This window comes from Diadema setosum, chromosome 4 (genome assembly GCF_964275005.1).
Source record: "Diadema setosum chromosome 4, eeDiaSeto1, whole genome shotgun sequence".
Taxonomy (NCBI): Eukaryota; Metazoa; Echinodermata; class Echinoidea; order Diadematoida; family Diadematidae; genus Diadema; species Diadema setosum.
In genome coordinates this window covers 13,830,848-13,856,860 of record NC_092688.1, presented here as the reverse complement: position 1 = coordinate 13,856,860, position 26,013 = coordinate 13,830,848, and the positions used below count along the sequence as shown (strand labels likewise).

Genomic DNA, 26,013 nt, shown 5'->3' with positions numbered 1-26,013 from the left:
CCACTATACAACATAAGTGTCATGACACAAAAATACTTACCGCACTGGATTACAGACGCCCTCCAGTCCCCAGCCAAGATGCCATTTGTTTCTCCTCGACACTTCTGAACGTATTCCTGCAGGGCTCCGCATATGATGTCGTTGTCAGGGTCAGTGAAACACAGGTCGAAGACGCAGGCATCATAGTAATCACTCACGTCCACAAAGTCCGAGCAGCCTCCCAGGGGACCTGAAAGCAAGAAACAGCTGCAAATATAAGCTCTTGGATACTACACAAACAACAAACAAAAATACACACACAGAAAAAAGAAAAGAGACTGAGAAATTCCACTGCACTTTTCTGATCGAGGCGATTAGAAATCATCAGACAAATCGTCAGATAGGATGTACCATACTCTAGCTGCTTACCACGCTCATTTTCTAATTTGCCCTCTTTTAATGCTTCAATAGATTGCTCTAACTTTTTGCATATCATATCGACTCATCTACTCATAGAATACATGAGTACTGTACTGTGCCTCAGTGAAATTCAATCATCTCCGTCTTCTCACCGTCAGGATTGATGAAGATGTAGCAGATGTCCTCCACACGTTGCCGCACGTCGGGGTCATCACAGCCATCAGGGGGCAGGAGAATTGTGGTATCACACTCCTCTTCATTCAGAACCCAGTCATTACCAAAGACATTCTGGAACGGTGTCTGCAAACAGGACCACATTCGTCAACACAATAATTGGTACTTTTGGGTACAGCTGCACGATCAGGTCACTGTTACATCCACAACACTGATTACATCAAAGTCCAGTCACATGCGGAACATGTCTCTTTATTACAATCAAATACCCTGATAGACAGGGTATTGAGAAAGGGAGTAATAAGAGAGCAGAGTTCTACTTACGACACTTCCATCCTGGAGGCGGAAATCGTTGGATCTGTCGTCATCGAAGGTTCCGCACAGACCACAAGTAGCATTCCAGTACTGGTATGGCACCTCTATGGTTGCAGTGTTGGCTCCGTCGAAACGTACAGATAGACCAAAGGATGTTTGGATAGTCTGTAATAACGATCAGATATCAGGTCCTGTTTACCCTTCCCTTCATATCGTGCCTTTATGCTCAATTCTAAAACAATTACGTGCATGTCAAACAAAAATCTTACATCTTGGCATCACGGCTGCAACAAATTTCACTGATATTTCATTTTCGTGTCTCCTTCAAATATCTGACAATGAAATTGCTTTGACACTAACATAGATGTTAATACTAGTTTCTCTTTCTTTTAATTGTATAAATACTAGTGTGCACCTAATCGATCCATCCTCGTAACAAGATACACTTTGGACATTTTAAATGCCCCTACATCAAAATCAATATCAATTGATGTGCTGACCCACAATTTGGGAGGCTTTCAAGACTAACGAGTAAACCAGCCATCATTCCCTTACCGCGTAAGACCGGTCCGAGCGAATAGTGATGCCGTTGATGAAGCTCAAGGGTGTCGTCCGCCTTACACCGTTGACTAGAACCACTCTATTCCGCTCGATCGAATAGCTAGTGCCATTCACCTCCAGTACCACCTTGCGCAGGTACGACACTCGGTCCGATGGGTTGTTCTTGACGTTGTCTCCCCACAAGTGGAAATCCACAAGGTCCGTGCGATCGCTGCACGGCCTCACCAGCGTGTACTCACAGTCGCCCTGGAAGTCATGACGACCACCGTCGAACATAGTGTAGTGCGGATCTCCCCACACGGTGCAGATTCCAGGCGCTGTTCAGAGAAGCAGTCGGAAGGTAATTAAAGCACTCTGAATAGTGGCAGCCAGGAGCCTTCACTTCTTCTCCCAACAAAATATACAATTGGCCGCCTACACTACAGATGTCTGCCATCTGCCACAAGTAAGCATAAGGGTTTTTTTCACCTCTCGCATTTCTTGCAGACTTCCTTCTATTTTGGTTTCCTCTTTCAAAACAGTACGGTGTTCATCACATACAAAAGTACATGCTCTTTTACCATGCATGACCTGACTGGATCTTGTACTCTAACAGCATAAAAAGAGAACACATGCAAGTACATTTCCACAAAAGAGAGATCACTGGCACTCACAAATGGAGTCCATACACACCTACCAAACACTATCAAAGTCTCTTGCAATATTGTGCCTCTTCTAAATATGAGGTTTCACGTCTCCCTTCAGTTTTTCTTCTCAGACAAGGTGAGCGGTCGTCCAAAGGCTTGAAATACACCGCACAGCAAGGCTCATCGCCGCCCCGCGTTCTCTATCTACTACTCAAACGACTTACCTCTGGTGCACTCTCCATTGCTGTAGGTGAAGCCGTCCCGACAGTAGCAGTCTCTCACACTACCCTTGATCCTACACTCCTGGTTCTCCACGCACGCGTATGCCACACATTCCAAAGTGCCTCCAGAACAGCTGCACATCTCGGAGCAGTCATCGTTCACGTACACATCTCCTGCCTGTTTGTGCCAAAAACCAATCATTTAGATCTGCTTTAGACCATGGTCTTCTTTTCAAGCCATTTGCATCTCCATTTGCTTTCAATCCACACGACAATAATCACAGTCTTCAACGTTTTATTAAACTTAAGCTCAAAGATTACCATCAAAGGAGGAAAGCCACACTCACCGAGATGTAGCTTCCATCTGGAAGAGTGCAACCACAATCCTCTGGCTGCACGCATGTTCCGTCGTCATCCAGCAGTCCTTCGGGGCAGCTGCAGATTTCACGGCAGGGAAGTCCGCAGTTCAGGTCGGCATCTGGATCGGCACAGCTGGGCTGGCAGGCGCTACCGCAAGATTCATACACCGTTCCACTCGGACACTCAAACCCTAAATAAAGACAGTTTTTAGGCAAGGATATACCTTGAACGTCATTTACAACATACAAGAACATACAACAAGTGAAATACCAATTCATCACCACGAAAGCTGTACATTACTTACACCGGATACGATCGGCATCACCCAAAACACAAAGCGCTCACACAAGTCATATAAAGCCAGTACTGTCGGGGACATTCACAACTGCACAGATTTACAGTTTTCACGCAAAATGCACTACCGTCATTCAGCATCTGCACTCTTCTTTCATGACTCCACAATATTTCACTTATTTCTTCCAAACCCACCGACCGACTTTCGACGTCTTTCAAAAGCTGCATCTCATCCTCACGGCACAGAGGGTCATGTCAGAGACTCTTGACACTCACTTCATGATATCTGATCACATGGCTTTATTTTTTGCACCTCTAGATTCTGATGATCAGCCAAAACAGCTTTCCACTATACAACATAAGTGTCATGACACAAAAATACTTACCGCACTGGATTACAGACGCCCTCCAGTCCCCAGCCAAGATGCCATTTGTTTCTCCTCGACACTTCTGAACGTATTCCTGCAGGGCTCCGCATATGATGTCGTTGTCAGGGTCAGTGAAACACAGGTCGAAGACGCAGGCATCATAGTAATCACTCACGTCCACAAAGTCCGAGCAGCCTCCCAGGGGACCTGAAAGCAAGAAACAGCTGCAAATATAAGCTCTTGGATACTACACAAACAACAAACAAAAATACACACACAGAAAAAAGAAAAGAGACTGAGAAATTCCACTGCACTTTTCTGATCGAGGCGATTAGAAATCATCAGACAAATCGTCAGATAGGATGTACCATACTCTAGCTGCTTACCACGCTCATTTTCTAATTTGCCCTCTTTTAATGCTTCAATAGATTGCTCTAACTTTTTGCATATCATATCGACTCATCTACTCATAGAATACATGAGTACTGTACTGTGCCTCAGTGAAATTCAATCATCTCCGTCTTCTCACCGTCAGGATTGATGAAGATGTAGCAGATGTCCTCCACACGTTGCCGCACGTCGGGGTCATCACAGCCATCAGGGGGCGGGAGAATTGTGGTATCACACTCCTCTTCATTCAGAACCCAGTCATTACCAAAGACATTCTGGAACGGTGTCTGCAAACAGGACCACATTCGTCAACACAATAATTGGTACTTTTGGGTACAGCTGCACGATCAGGTCACTGTTACATCCACAACACTGATTACATCAAAGTCCAGTCACATGCGGAACATGTCTCTTTATTACAATCAAATACCCTGATAGACAGGGTATTGAGAAAGGGAGTAATAAGAGAGCAGAGTTCTACTTACGACACTTCCATCCTGGAGGCGGAAATCGTTGGATCTGTCGTCATCGAAGGTTCCGCACAGACCACAAGTAGCATTCCAGTACTGGTATGGCACCTCTATGGTTGCAGTGTTGGCTCCGTCGAAACGTACAGATAGACCAAAGGATGTTTGGATAGTCTGTAATAACGATCAGATATCAGGTCCTGTTTACCCTTCCCTTCATATCGTGCCTTTATGCTCAATTCTAAAACAATTACGTGCATGTCAAACAAAAATCTTACATCTTGGCATCACGGCTGCAACAAATTTCACTGATATTTCATTTTCGTGTCTCCTTCAAATATCTGACAATGAAATTGCTTTGACACTAACATAGATGTTAATACTAGTTTCTCTTTCTTTTAATTGTATAAATACTAGTGTGCACCTAATCGATCCATCCTCGTAACAAGATACACTTTGGACATTTTAAATGCCCCTACATCAAAATCAATATCAATTGATGTGCTGACCCACAATTTGGGAGGCTTTCAAGACTAACGAGTAAACCAGCCATCATTCCCTTACCGCGTAAGACCGGTCCGAGCGAATAGTGATGCCGTTGATGAAGCTCAAGGGTGTCGTCCGCCTTACACCGTTGACTAGAACCACTCTATTCCGCTCGATCGAATAGCTAGTGCCATTCACCTCCAGTACCACCTTGCGCAGGTACGACACTCGGTCCGATGGGTTGTTCTTGACGTTGTCTCCCCACAAGTGGAAATCCACAAGGTCCGTGCGATCGCTGCACGGCCTCACCAGCGTGTACTCACAGTCGCCCTGGAAGTCATGACGACCACCGTCGAACATAGTGTAGTGCGGATCTCCCCACACGGTGCAGATTCCAGGCGCTGTTCAGAGAAGCAGTCGGAAGGTAATTAAAGCACTCTGAATAGTGGCAGCCAGGAGCCTTCACTTCTTCTCCCAACAAAATATACAATTGGCCGCCTACACTACAGATGTCTGCCATCTGCCACAAGTAAGCTTAAGGGTTTTTTTCACCTCTCGCATTTCTTGCAGACTTCCTTCTATTTTGGTTTCCTCTTTCAAAACAGTACGGTGTTCATCACATACAAAAGTACATGCTCTTTTACCATGCATGACCTGACTGGATCTTGTACTCTAACAGCATAAAAAGAGAACACATGCAAGTACATTTCCACAAAAGAGAGATCACTGGCACTCACAAATGGAGTCCATACACACCTACCAAACACTATCAAAGTCTCTTGCAATATTGTGCCTCTTCTAAATATGAGGTTTCACGTCTCCCTTCAGTTTTTCTTCTCAGACAAGGTGAGCGGTCGTCCAAAGGCTTGAAATACACCGCACAGCAAGGCTCATCGCCGCCCCGCGTTCTCTATCTACTACTCAAACGACTTACCTCTGGTGCACTCTCCATTGCTGTAGGTGAAGCCGTCCCGACAGTAGCAGTCTCTCACACTACCCTTGATCCTACACTCCTGGTTCTCCACGCACGCGTATGCCACACATTCCAAAGTGCCTCCAGAACAGCTGCACATCTCGGAGCAGTCATCGTTCACGTACACATCTCCTGCCTGTTTGTGCCAAAAACCAATCATTTAGATCTGCTTTAGACCATGGTCTTCTTTTCAAGCCATTTGCATCTCCATTTGCTTTCAATCCACACGACAATAATCACAGTCTTCAACGTTTTATTAAACTTAAGCTCAAAGATTACCATCAAAGGAGGAAAGCCACACTCACCGAGATGTAGCTTCCATCTGGAAGAGTGCAACCACAATCCTCTGGCTGCACGCATGTTCCGCCGTCATCCAGCAGTCCTTCGGGGCAGCTGCAGATTTCACGGCAGGGAAGTCCGCAGTTCAGGTCGGCATCTGGATCGGCACAGCTGGGCTGGCAGGCGCTACCGCAAGATTCATACACCGTTCCACTCGGACACTCAAACCCTGAATAAAGACAGTTTTTAGGCAAGGATATACCTTGAACGTCATTTACAACATACAAGAACATACAACAAGTGAAATACCCATTCATCACCACGAAAGCTGTACATTACTTACACCGGATACGATCGGCATCACCCAAAACACAAAGCGCTCACACAAGTCATATAAAGCCAGTACTGTCGGGGACATTCACAACTGCACATATTTACAGTTTTCACGCAAAATGCACTACTGTCATTCAGCATCTGCACTCTTCTTTCATGACTCCACAATATTTCACTTATTTCTTCCAAACCCACCGACCGACTTTCGACGTCTTTCAAAAGCTGCATCTCATCCTCACGGCACAGAGGGTCATGTCAGAGACTCTTGACACTCACTTCATGATATCTGATCACATGGCTTTATTTTTTGCACCTCTAGATTCTGATGATCAGCCAAAACAGCTTTCCACTATACAACATAAGTGTCATGACACAAAAATACTTACCGCACTGGATTACAGACGCCCTCCAGTCCCCAGCCAAGATGCCATTTGTTTCTCCTCGACACTTCTGAACGTATTCCTGCAGGGCTCCGCATATGATGTCGTTGTCAGGGTCAGTGAAACACAGGTCGAAGACGCAGGCATCATAGTAATCACTCACGTCCACAAAGTCCGAGCAGCCTCCCAGGGGACCTGAAAGCAAGAAACAGCTGCAAATATAAGCTCTTGGATACTACACAAACAACAAACAAAAATACACACACAGAAAAAAGAAAAGAGACTGAGAAATTCCACTGCACTTTTCTGATCGAGGCGATTAGAAATCATCAGACAAATCGTCAGATAGGATGTACCATACTCCAGCTGCTTACCACGCTCATTTTCTAATTTGCCCTCTTTTAATGCTTCAATAGATTGCTTTAACTTTTTGCATATCATATTGACTCATCTACTCATAGAATACATGAGTACTGTACTGTGCCTCAGTGAAATTCAACCATCTCCGTCTTCTCACCGTCAGGATTGATGAAGATGTAGCAGATGTCCTCCACACGTTGCCGCACGTCGGGGTCATCACAGCCATCAGGGGGCGGGAGAATTGTGGTATCACACTCCTCTTCATTCAGAACCCAGTCATTACCAAAGACATTCTGGAACGGTGTCTGCAAACAGGAACACATTCGTCAACACAATAATTGGTACTTTTGGGTACAGCTGCACGATCAGGTCACTGTTACATCCACAACACTGATTACATCAAAGTCCAGTCACATGCGGAACATGTCTCTTTCCTACAATCAAATACCCTGATAGACAGGGTATTGAGAAAGGGAGTAATAAGAGAGCAGAGTTCTACTTACGACACTTCCATCCTGGAGGCGGAAATCGTTGGATCTGTCGTCATCGAAGGTTCCGCACAGACCACAAGTAGCATTCCAGTACTGGTATGGCACCTCTATGGTTGCAGTGTTGGCTCCGTCGAAACGTACAGATAGACCAAAGGATGTTTGGATAGTCTGTAATAAAGATCAGATATCAGGTCCTGTTTACCCTTCCCTTCATATCGTGCCTTTATGCTCAATTCTAAAACAATTACGTGCATGTCAAACAAAAATCTTACATCTTGGCATCACGGCTGCAACAAATTTCACTGATATTTCATTTTCGTGTCTCCTTCAAATATCTGACAATGAAATTGCTTTGACACTAACATAGATGTTAATACTAGTTTCTCTTTCTTTTAATTGTATAAATACTAGTGTGCACCTAATCGATCCATCCTCGTAACAAGACACACTTTGGACATTTTAAATGCCCCTACATCAATATCAATATCAATTGATGTGCTGACCCACAATTTGGGAGGCTTTCAAGACTAACGAGTAAACCAGCCATCATTCCCTTACCGCGTAAGACCGGTCCGAGCGAATAGTGATGCCGTTGATGAAGCTCAAGGGTGTCGTCCTCCTTGCACCGTTGACTAGAACCACTCTATTCCGCTCGATCGAATAGCTAGTGCCATTCACCTCCAGTACCACCTTGCGCAGGTATGACACTCGGTCCGATGGGTTGTTCTTGATGTTGTCTCCCCACAGGTGGAAGTCTACAAGGTCAGCACGATCGCTGCACGGCCTCACCAGCGTGTACTCACAGTCGCCCTGGAAGTCGTGACGACCACCATCGAACATAGTGTAGTGAGGGTCTCCCCACACGGTGCAGATTCCAGGTGCTGTTCAGAGAGGCAGTTGGAATGTAAAGCAATTTCCACAGATGCACACACAAGCACTCGCTGCTTCTGACAGCAAAATATACAATTGGCCGCTTACACTAAAGAAGTATTCTACCCGTCACAAGCAAACTTAAGGAGTTTTTTTACCTGTCATAAGTGTAGACTTCCCTATTTCTTTTTTCTTCATTCAAAACAGAAAGGTGTTCATCTGGGCCCCATTTCATAAAAGAGGTTAGGATGGCAACTCTTGCTGGAATGGTGCAACTTCCAACAGCAACAGCCTATCAGGAAGCTGGATTCTTGTCGTTACCATGACAATTGCCATTCCAGCAAGATTTATTATCGTATCAACCTTTTATGAAATGGGGCCCTGATAGTGTACTATGCTCTTTTAACAAGCATGACCTGACTGGGTCTGTACTCGTAACAGCGTAAGAAGAGAGATCACAGGCAGAGTACTCTCCATTTTATTGGGTACTGCTTAGCTTGTAATTGATTTACAAGCTAAAAAAGAGTTCCCCATGCATGAAGTATTTTCCAGATAATCACATAGATATTCTATATAAACAGGTAGGAATTTTACAGAATAACCTGATCTATTTCTATAGTTTAATGCAGAGAACCTTTAGAATTTGTATAAATATAAATTTTGAAGAAATTGTTAGGTGCTGAGAGTCGATACACAGCTTAGTTTGACATTTTAACATGTCAAATGTGCAGTATACAACTGATTTGCTGTATTACTGATACAAGTAGATGCAGTTTTGCATTTGTACCTTTTATACAAAAGCTTGCACTAGCACCAAACACACTTCCAACACATTCACACACACACACACACACACACACACACACACACACACACACACACACGCACACAATGACACACTAATCACTATACACATGTACATGTGCTGATGAGACATGGCTAGCTCTTGAGAAAAACAAAGCATAAACTAACTCTACTGAGACTGTAACCATTCTTCAGGCTATTACTGTATATAAGCTGTTATTTTCGCGTACAGATATTTTCGCGAATGAGAAGGTCATGGGCATTTTCGCGAGGTGTTGTTTTCGCAAATTGACACTAAGCTGTTATAAGTGCATTATTACACCAGCGTCTGGGTGATATTTTCGCATGTTGCTAATGCAGGGTCCAACAGTGATTCACAATATTCGCAAAAATTAAACCCTAGCGCAAATAACAGCTTATACAGTAATTGAAAGCAAACATACCGTCACTGTGAAATACATGAGGAAAGCAGCAGACTATGTAGCAGCATATGGCTGCATATGTCTAAAGGAATCCAATTTCACTATGACAAATGTTTAATAGCACACATACACTGTACATGTCGCTTGTCGAGGACTCGGGGGCTGCAAACAGACTGTTTGCAAAATTATGCTGCAGAGACAAATTTCTCCGACGAGCTGAGCGATCAGCTAAAGGCTTGTTTGCCTCACAGCGAGGCTTATTAGAGACCCAATGATCTAATTCAAGTACTTAATTGACTAACCTCTGGTGCACTCTCCATTGCTGTAGGTGAAGCCGTCGCGACAGTAGCAGTCTCTCACACCACCCTTGATCCTACACTCCTGGTTCTCCACGCACCCGTATGCCACACATTCCAAAGTGCCTCCAGAACAGCTGCACATCTCGGAGCAGTCATCGTTAATGTAAACAGCTCCTGCCTGTTAATGCCAATACATATCATTTAGTCTTCAATGACTGATGGTTTTTTTGTAAGCCAAATCTCCTTTTGCTTTCAATCAAAATCACAACGATCACAGTCTTTAATGTTTTATCAAACTTAAGCTCAAAGATTACCATCAAAGGAGGAAAGCCACACTCACCGAGATGTAGCCTCCATCTGGAAGAGTGCAACCACAATCCTCTGGCTGCACACATGTTCCGCCGTCGTCCAGCAGCCCTTCGGGGCAGCTGCAGATTTCACGGCAGGGAAGTCCGCAGTTCAGGTCGGCATCTGGATCGGTACAGCTGGGCTGGCAGGCACTACCGCAAGATTCGTACACTGTTCCAGTCGGACACTCAAATGCTGACAAAAGATGGTTTTTATGCAAGATGAAAGTTACACTTCAATCAAGATTCCATCTTTAATATCATTTACAATATACACTGTACATCTAATTTAATACCCCTTGATCGTTCAGAGACTTGTACGTACATGTACCTCAACCTGATACCTTCAGAAACACCACTTTTGCACAGCAGTCAGTCATAAAATCAGTGCTCTACGAGACATTCAGAGCCATAAAGATTTACATTATTCACATATAATGCACTACCATCATTCATAATCAGCGATCTTCTCTCATGATTCGACGATATTTGGCTTATTTCTTCCCAACCCACCCACCAACTTTGGATGCTTTTCAAAACCTCTGCCTCCCTACGTCACAGATGGTCATATCAAAGACTCTTGGCAGGCACTTGATATCTGATCATAGGGCTTCATTGTTTGCACATCTACAATGTAGATTCTAATATTCAGCCAAATCAGCTTTCCGCTTTATAGTTGACAAAATGTCAGGACACAACTAGAAATGTCGCTTTGGCGACTGGTATGCCTCCGCCATAATGCATGATTTTCCCAGTAGGTCTAGATAGTACATGTGGACACTGTGTGATTACATTTTCACAAAATTGGCAAAAATATTGGAATGACAAGTTTGTCACAAATGTGTTGAATGTTCACCTTCCTTGACGTAGGTTTAATTGGATGAATAGGAGAGCATGTATCTAGGGATTTAAGGACTTTAACTTGACTTTGACCCATTCATACATTTAGGCATTGAGTAATTTTCAAGGTACAGGTGTGGAGAAAAAGTGCAATTTCTGAATTGAATAGTAAATTGTTACCATTTTCATCTCGCCCTTGACCCTAAAATTCATAAGATAATTACTTTCAGGTAGAACATGCACAATATGTACTAAGTTTCAAGGTAACTTGAGCCACTTCCGAGATATGGAGGAAAAAGTTAGTTCAGCATTTTCACTTGATCTTTGACCTTTTGACCTTTGAGGCAAAAAGAGAGAAAAAAAAAAACTTTCCAGAGAATTTCTATTAGGTTACACACGCATACACCAAGTGTAAAAAAATAACCCTGCTGGCATTGCATAAATATGAGGGTAATAGTAAAATTTTGAAGTCTTGCACTTGACCTTTGACCCCTGACCTTTGACCCCATGAACCCTACATTCTCTAGATAATCACTTCCAGTCAGTAAATGTATATACTATGTTCCATGAAGATACCTTGAACAATTTTCCAAGGTACGGAAAAAAAAAAGAAGTTTTAATATTTTTACTTGACCTTTTGACCTTTGACCTTTGACCTCATGACCCAAACTTTCACCAGAGAATATTAATTGGGTAATACATGTATACACTAAGTTTCAAGAAAATTTCTTCAGGCATTCAATAGATATGGTGGAAATAGTGAAATTTTATGTATTTGACCCTGACCTTTTGACCTTTGACCTTTGACCTCATGACCCAAACTTTCACCAGAGAATCTTAATTGGGTAAAACATGTATACACTAAGTTTCAAGAAAATACCTTCTGGCATTCAATAGATATGGTGGAAATAGTGAAATTTTATGTATTTGACCTTGACCTTTTGACCTTTGACCTTGAGCATGTGCACCCAAAAGTTGATAGGCACAACTTCACCCCCTAATACACATACATGCCAAGTTTCATTAGGATACCTTAACAGGTTTCGATAGTTACCTTGTCCACAAAATTCATTACGGACGGACGGAAGGACGGACGGACGGACAACCCGAAAACATAATGCCTCCGGCACCACTTCGTGGCGGAGGCATAAAAACACTTACGACATTGGGCTACAGATGCTCTCCAATCGCCAATGATGTTATTTGTTTCTCCTCGACACTTCTGAACATACTCCTGCAGGGCACTGCATATAATGTTGTTCCCGGGGTCAGTGAAGCACAGGTCAAAGATGCAGGCATCATAGTAATCACTTACATCAACAAAGTCCAAGCAGCCTGCCAGGGGACCTGATATGAAGAAGCAGCTCCATATATAAGCTTTTTACAATTTCAAAATCAAATCAAATACGCAAAAAAGAAACATACTTTTGTGAGGATTAAGAATTATCAGGCAAATCTTCTGTAGGATGCATTGCAGTCTGCTTACTATGGTAATTATCTGTTTTATACCATTTCATTGCATGCTTCAACATGACTCCCTTCACTTTTAATGAATCACATCCAATCCATAACTTGCACACTACATAAGCGCTCTTATGCAACTCTGTCCAATTTACATCATCACCATCCCCTCACCATCTGGATTGATGAAGATGTAGCAGATGTCCTCCACAAGTTGCCGCACATCAGGATCATCACAGCCATCAACAGGCAGGGGAACGGTGGTATCGCACTCTCCTCCATTCAGAACCCAGTCATTACCAAAGACATTCTCGTACGGTGTCTGCAAACAGAACCACATTCGTAAATACAATTCTTCCCTTTGTGGTATTGTACTTTTATAGCCTCAGCCACGAAGTGGTGCCAGAGACATTATGTTTTCGGGTTGTCCGTCCATCCATACGTCCGTACGTACAATGTACGTCCGTACGTACGTCCGTCCGCATTCGTTTAAGCGATAACTTGAAAAATATTGACTGGAATTTTACCAAACTTCGTCCAAGTATAAAGTATAATAGGGCAATTACTTGACTAGATTTTGGGTGAAATCGGCCAAAGGTCAAAGGTCAAGGTCAAATCATGAAATTGTATCCGTTTACGCGATAACTAAAGACTGGATCAAGCAAATTTCACCAGACTTTGTCTGAGGATGATGTATGACGGGACAATTACATGATTAGTTTTTTTGTGAAATCGGACAGAGGTCAAAGGTCAAAGATCAAGGTCAAATCCTAAAATTTATCATTTTACGTGATAACTCAAAACTGGATGAAGCAGCTTTCACCAAACTTGGTCCAAGGATGATGTATGATGGGGCAATTAGTTGAGGGGATTTTAGTGACATTGGCAAGAGGTCAAAGGTCAAAAGGTCAAGGTCAAATGCTAAAAATGTTGCCATTTCACCCATATCTATGCAATGCCCAAGGTACTTTATTGAAACTTAGTGTAGACATGTACTACTGTGTAAAGATTCTCCAGAGAGAGTTTCATGTCATAAGGTTAAAGATCAAAAGGTCAAAGGTTAGGTGAAACTGTTGCAATTTCATTTTTCTCGCAAATGGTTCAATATATCTTCATGGAACTTGGTACGGTTGTACATATGCATATGTACTGACTGGCAGGGATTATGTAGGGAATTCAGGGGTCATAGGTCAACAGTCAGTGGTCAAAGGTCAAGGTCAACTCCTCAAAATTTTACTGTTTCCCTCACATACTAGTATATGCAATGCTTGTATTATTAGTTTTAAAACTTGATATATACAATACCTAATGGATATTCTCTGGGAAATTTCCAGCCAGAAGGTCAAAGGTCAAAGATTAAGGATTAATGGTCAGGTTTAAATGAAAAAATATATATATTTTGTACTGTAATTACACTCTTTCTCCATACTTTGAAAATTACTCAATGCATGAACTTATAACAGGGTCGTCAGAAGTCAAGCAAAAATCCTCAATTCCCCAAATATATGTACATGCACTCTAAGACAGTTATAGCAAACCCAGTTTGAGGAAAGTGAACATTCACGACATTTCTGACAAACCTGTCATATCAATATTTTGCCAGTTATGTGAGACTGTCATCACAAATTGTGAAGACTTTGTACTATACACCTATTGGGAGAATCATGCATTATGGCGGAGGCATCAGTCGCCAGTGACATTTCTAGTTTCTTGTATTTTGCACAGATGCACTTTGTGGTTGTGAGGTCACTAGTCATTATCATGATCATGTCCAGTAAAATACCCTGAAGGACACACATTTGGGTATTCACACCGCTTCCCTGAAAATAGAGACACATATTACATTACCAGATTTTTTCACTAACATTTAAAGAGTCTTTTTCTTGGTTACAAAGGTCCTGTTTGTCAATTTTACTCAAAGCTGCATTTTTTATTGATGTTTCCTGACCAACAAAAGCACATCCGAAATTGGAAATTTTGCTATGGCAACTAGTATGCCTCTGCAATGGTTCTCCCAACAGTTTTGGACTACATGTATGTCTTGACAATGTGAGATGACAATTTTCACATTATTGGCAAAAAATTTTAAATGACATGTCTGTCACAAATGTGTTGAGTGTGACATTCCTTGAACTAGGTTTCATTTGGATGGATGTCTAAATTGTTTAAGAAAGCAAGTATTTGGGAATTTGAGTGTTTTCACTTGATATTTGACCCTTACCCTTTGATCCCATAGCCACATTTCTTAAAATAATCACTAACTGGTGACATTCTAAAATTTTCACTTGACCTTTGACATTTGGCCCCATGGCACAACCTTTAACTAGCAATACAAGACATTGATTACTTGAAGTTTTGAGAAAATAACTTCAGGCAGTCAATATATAGGCACCCCTATGGTAAAATAGTGAAATTTTGAGAATTTGACCTTTGACCTTTGACCTTGAGCATGGGCACCCAACTGTCCACTCTTACATTTATATGCCAGTTTCTTCAGGATATGTGAATGATAGTTTTTAACTTTAAATACGCTGTCCACAAAATTGATTACAGATGGAATGAAGGACAGACGAACCTACAGACAGACAACCTGAATAATGCTTACAGCGACACTTCATGGTCACTGAAACATTTCTCGACTCTCTCGAGCACAAGTATCCGTATTTGGATTACTGACATGTACCAAAAGAATGGTAGAGCATAAACAGACAAATGTAAATGCAAAAAAAAAAAACCCCAAAAGTTCACAAAAAACAATTACACCACTACCATTACAATCTTGAGTGCATGAGTTCATCAAGCCATATCCAAAATTGTTCTCACTGAATTAGTTATTGTTGACAGATAGAAAAGCAGATATGTACTTACAACACTTCCATCCCGGAGGCGGAAATCGTTGGATCGGTCGTCATCGAATGTTCCGCACAGACCACAGGTAGCATTCCAGTACTCGTATGACACCTCTATGGTTGCAGTGCTGCCTCCGTCGTAACGAACGGATAGACCAAAGGATGTTTCAATAGTCTGAAATGTTGATAAGACATAGAGTCATTTGTATCCTCATCCTTTTTATCCTCTATTTTTAGCTCAATTCGAAACTCCTTTCAAATAGATATCTCAACTCTTGGAAATATCTATGCAGATACTACGAATTTCAGATAACAGGCCAATTTCTATGTCTCCTACAAAAGTCTGATGATAGAACTATAAAAAGGGAAATCATGTCTGTAGCTGGTCTTTTATGCATGTTGTACCTAATTCTCAATCCTCATAACAGTTGGATATTTTTAAAGGAGACTTCTGGATGATTTTTAGACTTTTGCATTTGAACTTCTACAAATTGGCTATAGTGGCACTTGCAATGAAGAGTAATATGGTTTTCAGAATTGATACAAAATCGCAATGAACAAGGATGATGACATAGCTGCTTCACATTCACATAAGAATGTATGATTGGGTGCTCAAGAAAGCAGAACAAATGAAGAAACTTCTACATGGATGAACTTGTATTGCAATGGAATTATATTGCTACATTACTGGAATATGCAAGCCTTCTACACTTGTATGTCGTCATCTTCGTTCAGTGAAATTTGTTTTCGGTTTTGTCAGAGTCTTACTCTATCTGTTCAAGGACCACTGTAAATTTTAAAAATCTATGCACGGCACTATAGATTTATGTACTACATGAAGTGAAATTATGAAAATCATCTAGAATTCCTCTTTATGTGCTCCTCCGTCAACACCAATAATTTTAATAAATGCACTGAAACACAATTTTGGGAGGACTATATGACTTACAAGTATACAGCTATCTTTCCCTTACCGCGTAAGACCAGTCCGAGCGAATGGTGATGCCATTGTTGAGGTTCAAGGGTGTTGTCCTCCTCGCACCGTTGACTAGAACCACTCTATTCTGCTCAATCGAATAGCTAGTGCCATTCACCTCCAGTACCACCTTGCGTAGGAAAGACACTCGGTTCGATGGGTTGTTCTTGACGTTGTCTCCCCACAAGTGGAAATCCACAAGGTCCGTGCGATCGCTGCACGGCCTCACCAGCGTGTACTCACAGTCGCCCTGGAAGTCGTGACGACCACCGTCGAACATAGTGTAGTGAGGGTCTCCCCACACGGTGCAGATTCCAGGTGCTGTACATGACAGAGAACATGTTGTTAAAACTTTCCTTTCATGTAAATGAAAATTTCAATACAATGTGTAGCACAGTTTGTGCTGCATAGTGTTTGAGAATATGACCAGTAAAACTTACAGTTTTCCTTATTTGTACAGGAAAAGCAATGATAAAGTAAATTCATGAACTTTCTGTGATGGGGTTGGTTGTGGGTGCAAACTCAACAGCTAATTCTCATTTCTTTTTATACAATCAAAACAAACTACAAAAATAAAAACAGTTAACAGATGTTCATCCATCCTTAAGACAAAAAAAGACCTTCTTTAGCTGCATAATGTATAATTTTACAAAAATAGAAAAGCAAGAGTTTGGGTTGATATTTAGATGCCTTGTAGACACTAATTAAAATCTCTTGTGACCTGTGACCTTTCTTCATAATGAAAAGAATACAGCAAAGCACAATAAAGTAATAATATTTCTTGAAGGGACATCATGAAAGGTGTTATGAATTAGATCTTTTTGCTAAGGCCTCAACTTTTCAAACCTCCTTCATGAATTGGTATGTCAAAGTCGGTAATATACAGTGTACATGTAATATGTCAAAGTCAGCACCTAATTTTCAAATCACATTCAAGAATGTACACTATCAACTTCACTGGCCATCAGGCAGCTAATTGAAAAATGAATTCATATGTTCCCAATTTTTACAGGTCACTACATTTCATTTTGAGGCCACAAACGTTTCAAATTCCAAGATTTTAGTTGCCCAAATGGACAACAAATGAAAACTAGAAATGTTGCTATGGCAACTGGTGTGCCTCCACCTTAATGCATGGTTCTCCTAATAGGTCTACAGTACAATGTCTTGACAAAGTGTGATGAGTTTCAAATAATTGGCAAAATATCAAAATGACAGTTTCGTCACAAATGTGCTGAATGTTCACTTTCCTTCAACTAGGTTTGATGGATGGATGGCTATACTGCCTAAGAGCGCAGGTATTAAGGGATTTGAGGATTTTTACTTCACTTTTGACCCTTTTATTTATAAGTTTACATATTGATTAAACTTTCAAGGCATGGAGAAAAAGTTTAATTTCACTATTAAATAGTTTGGGTTTTTTTTTATTTCAACTTGACCTTTGACCCTGGTCCTTTGACCCTATGACCCTAAAATTCCCAAGAGAATCACTGTCAGCTAGAACATGTATGCAGAACTGTAGATATGTACTAAGTTTAATGATGATACCTTGAGTCACCTTCAAGACATGGACCAAGAAATGAAATTTAGCACTTTCACTTGACCTTTGACCTTTGGGCAAGAAACTTCCAAGAGAATCTGTTAGGTTATACATGTAAATATAAAGTATAAAAATCGGGCAGGTATTGCATTTGACTATGAGGGAAAAAGTGAAATTATGAGGAGTTGACCTTGACCTTTGACCCATGACCCCCACATTCACTAGATAATCACTGATAGTCAGTATATGCATACTTGTATGTACTAAGTTCCATGAAGATAGCTTGAACCATTTCCAAGACATGGAGAAAAAAGTGAAATTGTAACATTTTCACTTGACCTCTGACCTTTGACCTTTGACCTCATGACTCGAAACTCTCTCTGGAGAATCTTTATTTGGTATTACATGTATACACCAAGTTTCAAGAAAAAAACTCCAGGCATTGCATAGATATGGGGGAAATAGTGAAATTTTGAGCATTTGACCTTCAGCATGTGCCCCTAAAAGTTGATAGGCACAACTTCGTCCACTCATGCATGTACATACCAAGTTTCATTACGATATCTTAAATGGTTTTTTAGTTCCGCTGTCCACAAAATTCATAACGGACGGACAAACGGACGTTACGACGGAAGGACGGACAACCCGAAAACATAATGCCTCCGGCGACACTTCGTGGCGGAGGCATAAAAAAGTGTAAAGCCCTGCTGTACACTTGGCGATCTCCACAATTTGAATCCATTGAATGGACGGTGTATCTCATTCTGAGAGTTGAAAAGTCATGATCGTACTTTAATTGAAGTACATTGTAAGACTTTGTTAATGGCAGTCACCATACTCACCTCTCACACAAGTGCCTTCCTCTCGGACAAACCTGTTTACGCAGTAGCAGTCCCTCACCCCACCTTTTATCACACACTCCTCAAAATCTCCACAGCTCATATCCATGCAGGTCAGTGAGCCTGCATCACAGGCACACCGGCGGTCACAACTGTCACTGACCCACACAGTTCCAGCCTGTGAATAACAAGGTAATGCAAAAGAACATATGCATAGATACTGTAGGATGTATTTGTTACTTTTAAGATTCCTAACTATCATCAGTAAAGACCTGAAAATCAAGAGAATAAAAACAATAGAAACGTACAATTCCAGTTCAATATAATATAATCATCAAATCAATGAATAAAATCATTCTCTTACAATACTTGCTTTATCACTGACTGGCACAAAAATTATATTTTTAGAATTGAAAAAGAATGCTTCCAATTGAGCTTAACTATTGGTTCACACACTATCTATTAAACAAGACTCATACTGTAATTTGATGAACATTGATTGCCACAGATTTTCATGGTACAATGTATTCTCAAGTCTTTGAGAAGGATTGCTATTGCAAATTGGTTTTTAATTTCCAGTTGCAAGTACCTGCCCCTCAAGAGACTTTGTTTCCAAGATCATTCAAATAAAAAAAAAAAATCCATATATTGTACGATAATTATATTGATATGTCTCATCACATATGAACAGTAAGATTTTTTTTTTTTTTTTTTTGAAAGGGTGGCTTTCTTTGGGGCTTTTTGGTGCAGGGAGGTGGTACATTTCACAAGAGTAACCAGTTTTCACAAGTACAGTATTCTTACTCTGAATAAGTCATATTCTTAATTATAAATTGTATTTCCTATAAATCAAATTGTCTGATTACCACATGAAATTTATGACAACATCGCACACACACACGAAAAAAAAGCAATTTGACAATCTATGCCATTCATTTCCGTCCATTCTTTTCTCTGGGGAAACATAATTTTTTTGACAAAATAACTCATACTTAATACCAAGCAAACATGGGGCCGATGAAAGTCAACTGGCTAATTACCTCAATATAGAGGGATTCCTCTCCGTAGGTGTAGGTGCAACCGCAGTCGGCAGGGCCAACGCACCTGTCCCCGTCCTCCAACAGCCCCTCTGGGCACACGCATCTGTCGTACGGGGGCCAGGGGCAGTTGGCTGGTGGGGTCTGGACACTGCACGTTGGCTGGCAGGCGCTGGCCCCAGTCTGATACACTTTGTTTCCACTGCATGTTATTGCTGTTTGCGGAATGGAATCAAATTTCAAAGATAAATATTAAAAGATGGGAAACAGATTCATTTTACCTCTCATCAATTTTCAAGTCAAATGGACAAGAAATGCTTGTTTGTTTTTTTTGTTAGATTCAATACTGCCAAAAATGCAGAAAGCGTTTAAATTAGATTTGATCGACTGGACTTGTGAAAATCAGACAGAGAACAGTTCCGTGACTTGCCCATTCACCCTCCACAGGTAAATGCTCGCCAGCCAGACAGAGCTGCAGAAGTGACTTGGACGATCGAGTCACGAAACTGTTCTCTCCGTGATTTTCACACGTCCAGTCAATCAGATTTACACTCTTTTAGCATACTACAGTCGTACCTGGATGAATCAAAATCTACATCAATATACTGCCAAAAATGGATGAAAAGTGTGAAAAAAGTCTGCAGCATTATGTCAAATATGTGCCAGTTTCCCGATTACAGTACAGTGAGCATTTAAGCATAACTGCCAAAATCCTGCCTTGCCCGAATAGCCATGCAACGTCTTGTAACTTACAATGTAATATGCACAAAGGCACGTCCACAAAAGTTTAATGTAGAACAGCCATGTGATAACACCATACACATGGTAAGGTAGATTACATTCTATGACATCACAAACCCAAGGAAGTAAACAATAAAAAATGCCAAATATTTTTTATTCTTTCACTCCTAGTAATTTGTCCGTCTTCATCAAGCAACTGTTGACACTGCACTGTCAGTGGTCTGTTTACTGTTCAGAGCTGTAGCGCTCATATTCTGCCATAGTTTAAACTTCATCCATGCACCTGCTGATAAACATGGCCGTAATAACTTCCTCATCAAACCAAACCAGTTCTTAGTATCTCCAACGCGCAGAAAGACTTCTGCGCACGCTGAAGAGCTCTGTCACAGATGCACTGTGGGATTCCTCGGTGCCATTGCCACTTCCGGTTGTCTTGCACGTGTCTCAGTTCCCATACTATTCAATGGAGTTATTTGTCTGCCTTTACATTGTTACTCCTTTCTTCTTGGCTATAATTCAGCTTTAAAAGAGTTGAAAGTTTCTAAATTTTTATATATATGATTTTCAATTACTAGAGTCATGGTTCACAACTGCAGGGCTTCCATGTGCTGGTCACATGATGGAAAGCGAAGAAATCTTCAACAAAAAATACCCCTGGATAAAGACAGAATGTGACCTGAGTGCACATGCAGCCAAAACCGGGGCAAGTTTGTCCCCTGAGCTATCCCATAATGCATCTAAAATGCTGCTCTGCGCACGGCACCTATAGGCACTGGCAATTCCAAGGGTTCACGAAAGTTTCACTCTGCAAAATGTTCCTGGTCTTACAGTACATACCACATTCGGAGACTTCTGATCTCCAGTCTCCAAGGTCAACGCCCTCTTGATAACAGCTCGAGACATATTCCTGAATGTACTCGCAGACGTCGAAAACTGGCCCGATGGCGCAGTAGTCATAGAGGCAGTCCTCGTAGGTGTCTCGGGGATAGACAAAGTCAAAGCAGTCTGACAGAGGACCTGAACGACGAGGAGACAAATGAAATGGTTTACAGCAACATGCTAGGATGAACATCTGATGAACTGTGGGGTACCATCATAGCCCCGGAACACAGCATTGCATAGCACCACCTCGTGTTTGATAGATGTACAGTTTCTATAAACAGTGCCACCATGATGGCCAAATTCTAGCAGTTGGTGATGATTGCCCATTCTCACCTGACGGACTGTGATATCACAATGGTGACACTCAGCAAATTGATCTGCGGAATCGGCACAAGCACCAAACTGGCAACAATACAATCAACAGCTGGTCAGCCAAACAAAATGTTAGATCAATCAATTGAACATAAATACATCTTTTAAATGCAGCATCGAACTTCTCTGAATTCTTACACTTGAAAGAAAGGTGTTGATTCAAAGAGCTGCAAATAGTTATGCAAGAATAGATAGGTTGCTTGGATTTGAAAGTGAGGCGTGTTGAAATATGAAACAAAGCGGGTGATCAATCTAGCCTACTTACCATCAGGGTGACTGAATATATAGCATACATCAAGCGCTTCCTCCAGAAGATCACCAGTGCATTCTCCTGGCTGTGGAGATTCTCCGTTACAGCTTTCAGGGTTAACGACCCAACTGTTTGCGAACACCGTCAAGAACTGAGTCTAAAGGGACACAAAGCAGAGAACATCAGTGTTGACAAATAGTCTCAGTTGTCTCTTTCAAATCTCATCTGGGGTAGATATACTGGAAGACCCTTTTATTTAATAGCCCTGACATACTTTGGAAGGTGTTGGTACATGTACATGCTTCAATTGTTTGTACCACATGACACAGGGGAATGTCCAAATGTATGAATATGGATAATCCAGGAAGCATATAACCTTAATGTATTTCACACATGCGCGCACACACACACACACACACACACACACACACACACACACACACAATATGCAGACAGCAGTATACACATAGAACTGCACACACTGATTTCTCTAGATTTTGTTTCAAATGCAACACTACATGAAAATATTAGCAGATAAAAGACATACAAAATGTCTGTATCAGACACGCCACAATTCCTCAGCTTCACATTTTATCTGTTTGGAGGTTTTGGTTGTTTTTTTTTTTTGCTACCTCATAATATTAACGAAATCTATGACAACACTGTGATTTAATAGGCAACTATTAAGAACACATACCTGACTTCCATCTTGCACATGGAAGTCATTGTCACTGTCCTCATCAAATGTACCACACAGTCCACAGGTCTTGCCTAAATAGCTATAGTCAAGGTCAATCTCAGCTATGTGTCTGCCATCATATGAAAAGCTGAGACCAAATGAGGTTGTCACAAACTGCATGGAAGAGATTATGGCACGATCATCACAATCATCAATTGCAGTCCTTAAAGGCATAATATACCATTTGCAGAAGAAACAAAATCTCAGCATTAGTGCTTTAAAATAGTTCTAAAATGTGAGTTAGGGATAGAAACAACCACTGTAAAAATTTGAATCCATACAATTGGTGTTAAGTATTGTTAAATACACAAAATGTGAACAATAGTTATAATAGAAATGTTTCCAGACTAAACCGTCTACAGTTACGGTTTAATGAGAAAAATAGTAATATCTCCTTATAGTTTAGGCTTTATTGCAAAAATTTTATATGGTAGGATGTTTTGTGATACAACAGACCTACACATACAGTTGTATGCATCAAATGCGATATCTTGAACATTTTTTAAATCACCGCTCCCAAAGGTAAACAGGACCTTTAAAAAAGAAATAATGACTAAAAATATACACCCTACATTGTTGACTTTTCCCATGAGTGAACAATTGAAATCCTTCAGTGAACTGAAGAAAAAACTGAAGAGAACTGACAATGTGTTTGTCTTGACTGCTGCATCACTATATATTGGTGATGCAGTTTTAGTTAGCAAATGTTTGGAAATAGCATTTTACTCACTGTAATTTATAGCTCAAAGCTTATTGTTTCCACAAAAGGTGTTATCAATAAATCCTTGTAGATCTTTTAACTACACAGAGCATAAAGAAATGTAATAACTTGCAGGAAATCTGTAGCCACACAGACTGTCTGGACTACCTGGACAGACAATTATTGAATGAGAAAAATTTGATACTAGCACAAGGAATAGATCAATCTTAACTCCAAAACATACCATAAAGAGTTTACCAACACTTAATATATTGTAAAGCTCTTTCCCTCTCTTTCAATGTCCTAGAACTCAGTGCTACTCATCACACAACCCTGGGGATAATGAAAAAAAAAAAATATGTATCATTCTACTCTTGCTTAATATTTCTCGTCTTACTATATTATGGAGAATTCTTGCATGATGACATGTGAATTACATTTTGTAATCTCAAAAATTATCCCTCATGTTCCAGTCTATTTCAGTTTGAAGTAATCCTATTAACAACAACTACCATGCAAGGGGAAAAAAAAACTTGACGCAAATCAATTACCCATTTCTTTGTGCATAGTCACGGCGTCATTTCAACAGATTTTGCATTTTTCAATTTCCAAAGTAATGGGATCTGCTTTACCGCATATTGGCTACTCCACTCTATCACCACATCGCTCCCGGTGCTGAAGTAGGAACCAGCTGATCTTATTCCATTGACGTAGACCGCATTTCCCTGCCGGATGGAGTACGACGTCCCGTTGAACTCCAGCGTGATGCCGCGCAGGAATGAGACGCGAGCCGAGGGTTGGTTCTTGACATTGTTACCCCACAGGTGAAAGTCGGCGACCGAGGGGTCGCTGCTGTTGCAGGGCCGGACGAGGGTGTACTCGCAGTCGCCCTGGAAGTCAAACCGCCTCCGGTCAAACGTGATGTAGTGGGGATCCCCTCTCACGGTGCAGCGGCCAGGTGCTGTTCGTAATGACGAGTTACAAGCCCAAACATTTTACCAATAGTCAATGCATTTCATCGTCTCTGTTCTTCAAGTCACAGTTCTTTGGTGTGTTTTTTTTTTTTTAAGTCCCATTCTTCCCCACCTTCTCTCTAATTCCCTCCCTCTTTCTTTTTTCTCTTCGCATATTTGTATCACAATGATGTAAATTGGTACATGAGACTGTTGTTCGTCAAAGCCATATCATTTCTTTACCGATAAGCTTTTGTACTTTTTCAAAGAAATCTCTGAGAACAGTAAAAGACATAACTTATGTACACTAAATTTCTCTCGGTTTTATTCCACGCGTGTTAGCATGCTGGATATCATTTAAATGCGAAGGGCTTATGATTAACTGACTGCTCTCTGTACATATTAATTTTTTTCATTCTGAAGTTTTATCTGGTAAATTCATACTGTTTACATTAATTGCCATCCAATAACAAGACATCATTGTGGTCAATCTTGCTGACAACAGACATTCTCCTAAAGCTCAAGACACTCCCTTTCCATTGAAATAATTGCTCCTCCCTCTCATTCTTAGAGCTTGATTAACTGATTGCTCTCTGTGTGTATTAATTTTCTTCTGAATTTTCATTAGGTAAATTCAATCTGCATGCATCACACGTGCCACCAAATAACAGACATGACTGTGGTCAATCTAGCTGACCACACATATTATAGCAAGCTTTAGATCTGCAATGCAAATGCCAAGATGACCAAGGCAAAAAATGTTGTTCTGCACATGTGTGACAGCTGTTTCCCATTATTCAACCCAGGGGGGTGTTTCATAAAGCTGTTCGTAAAGTTACAAACGACTTATGAGCGACTGGTGATCAGTTCTTGTGCTGAATTATGGAAATTCTGATAAGTATAGCATATCAGAACTGATCACCAGTCACTCGTATAAAGTTGTTCGTAACTTTACGAACAGCTTTATGAAACAAGGCCCAGGAGGCCGTGTCGTCTCTATAACGTTCACGTTGCAGATCTAAAGCTCGCTCCTCTCTAGGCTGGAGACACTCCCTTTACCTCTGACACAGACTTCCCCTTCTCTCTGGTAGTTTTCTCGGCAGTAGCAGTCCCTTACGCCTCCCTTGATGGCGCACTCCTCGTTGGGGTCACAAGAGAGCGGTTCGCAAGACACGTTGCCCCCGGAACACGAGCACTGCCGACTGCAGTTTGCACTGATGGAGGATTCACCAGACTGGTGGCAAGAGAGGCAAAAGCACATGCATAGTTATGTTACTGGTAGTCCAATGGGTTGGTTTTGGTGTCATGGGCTTGCCAGGATATTGATAAGGCAGATGAGGCAAACACTGTGGTATACCACATATTTCTTGTTTCTTTCTTTCTTTGAAGGGGAGCAGCCCTCTTGAGCAAGTCCTCTCAATTTCCATCAATAATTTCTCCATTTTACATCAAAATAGCAGGGAGCAACTGGTAGCCTTATGGCCAACATGCTTCCAACTGAGAATTGAAAGACATGCCATAATTTTTTTTGTGTGGCAGTTGAATTTGCATGGCTCCTATATCTCCTATCTCATATTAAGGCCAGCACTTTTATTGATAAAGAAATTACAATATT

The 26,013-nt window shown here is 41.2% G+C and overlaps 1 protein-coding gene across 1 annotated transcript in view; it reads right to left on the bottom strand.

Annotated features, from left to right (window-relative positions):
* The window catches only part of LOC140227629 (uncharacterized), a 131,969-nt gene that overhangs the window by 63,129 nt on the left and 42,827 nt on the right, over positions 1-26,013 (bottom strand). Inside the window, exons 32-60 of the mRNA XM_072308048.1 lie at positions 25,458-25,632; positions 24,078-24,406; positions 22,704-22,859; positions 22,022-22,163; positions 21,340-21,519; positions 19,765-19,976; positions 18,728-18,902; positions 16,344-16,666; positions 15,389-15,544; positions 12,695-12,842; positions 12,221-12,406; positions 10,213-10,415; positions 9,876-10,050; positions 8,036-8,358; positions 7,490-7,645; positions 7,144-7,291; positions 6,633-6,821; positions 5,940-6,142; positions 5,596-5,770; positions 4,740-5,062; positions 4,194-4,349; positions 3,848-3,995; positions 3,337-3,525; positions 2,644-2,846; positions 2,300-2,474; positions 1,444-1,766; positions 898-1,053; positions 552-699; positions 41-229 (exon numbers count right to left, since the gene is read on the bottom strand). Coding sequence (XP_072164149.1) covers positions 41-229; positions 552-699; positions 898-1,053; positions 1,444-1,766; positions 2,300-2,474; positions 2,644-2,846; positions 3,337-3,525; positions 3,848-3,995; positions 4,194-4,349; positions 4,740-5,062; positions 5,596-5,770; positions 5,940-6,142; positions 6,633-6,821; positions 7,144-7,291; positions 7,490-7,645; positions 8,036-8,358; positions 9,876-10,050; positions 10,213-10,415; positions 12,221-12,406; positions 12,695-12,842; positions 15,389-15,544; positions 16,344-16,666; positions 18,728-18,902; positions 19,765-19,976; positions 21,340-21,519; positions 22,022-22,163; positions 22,704-22,859; positions 24,078-24,406; positions 25,458-25,632 — 5,764 coding nt within the window. The remainder of the gene's footprint in view (positions 1-40; positions 230-551; positions 700-897; positions 1,054-1,443; positions 1,767-2,299; positions 2,475-2,643; positions 2,847-3,336; positions 3,526-3,847; positions 3,996-4,193; positions 4,350-4,739; positions 5,063-5,595; positions 5,771-5,939; positions 6,143-6,632; positions 6,822-7,143; positions 7,292-7,489; positions 7,646-8,035; positions 8,359-9,875; positions 10,051-10,212; positions 10,416-12,220; positions 12,407-12,694; positions 12,843-15,388; positions 15,545-16,343; positions 16,667-18,727; positions 18,903-19,764; positions 19,977-21,339; positions 21,520-22,021; positions 22,164-22,703; positions 22,860-24,077; positions 24,407-25,457; positions 25,633-26,013) is intronic.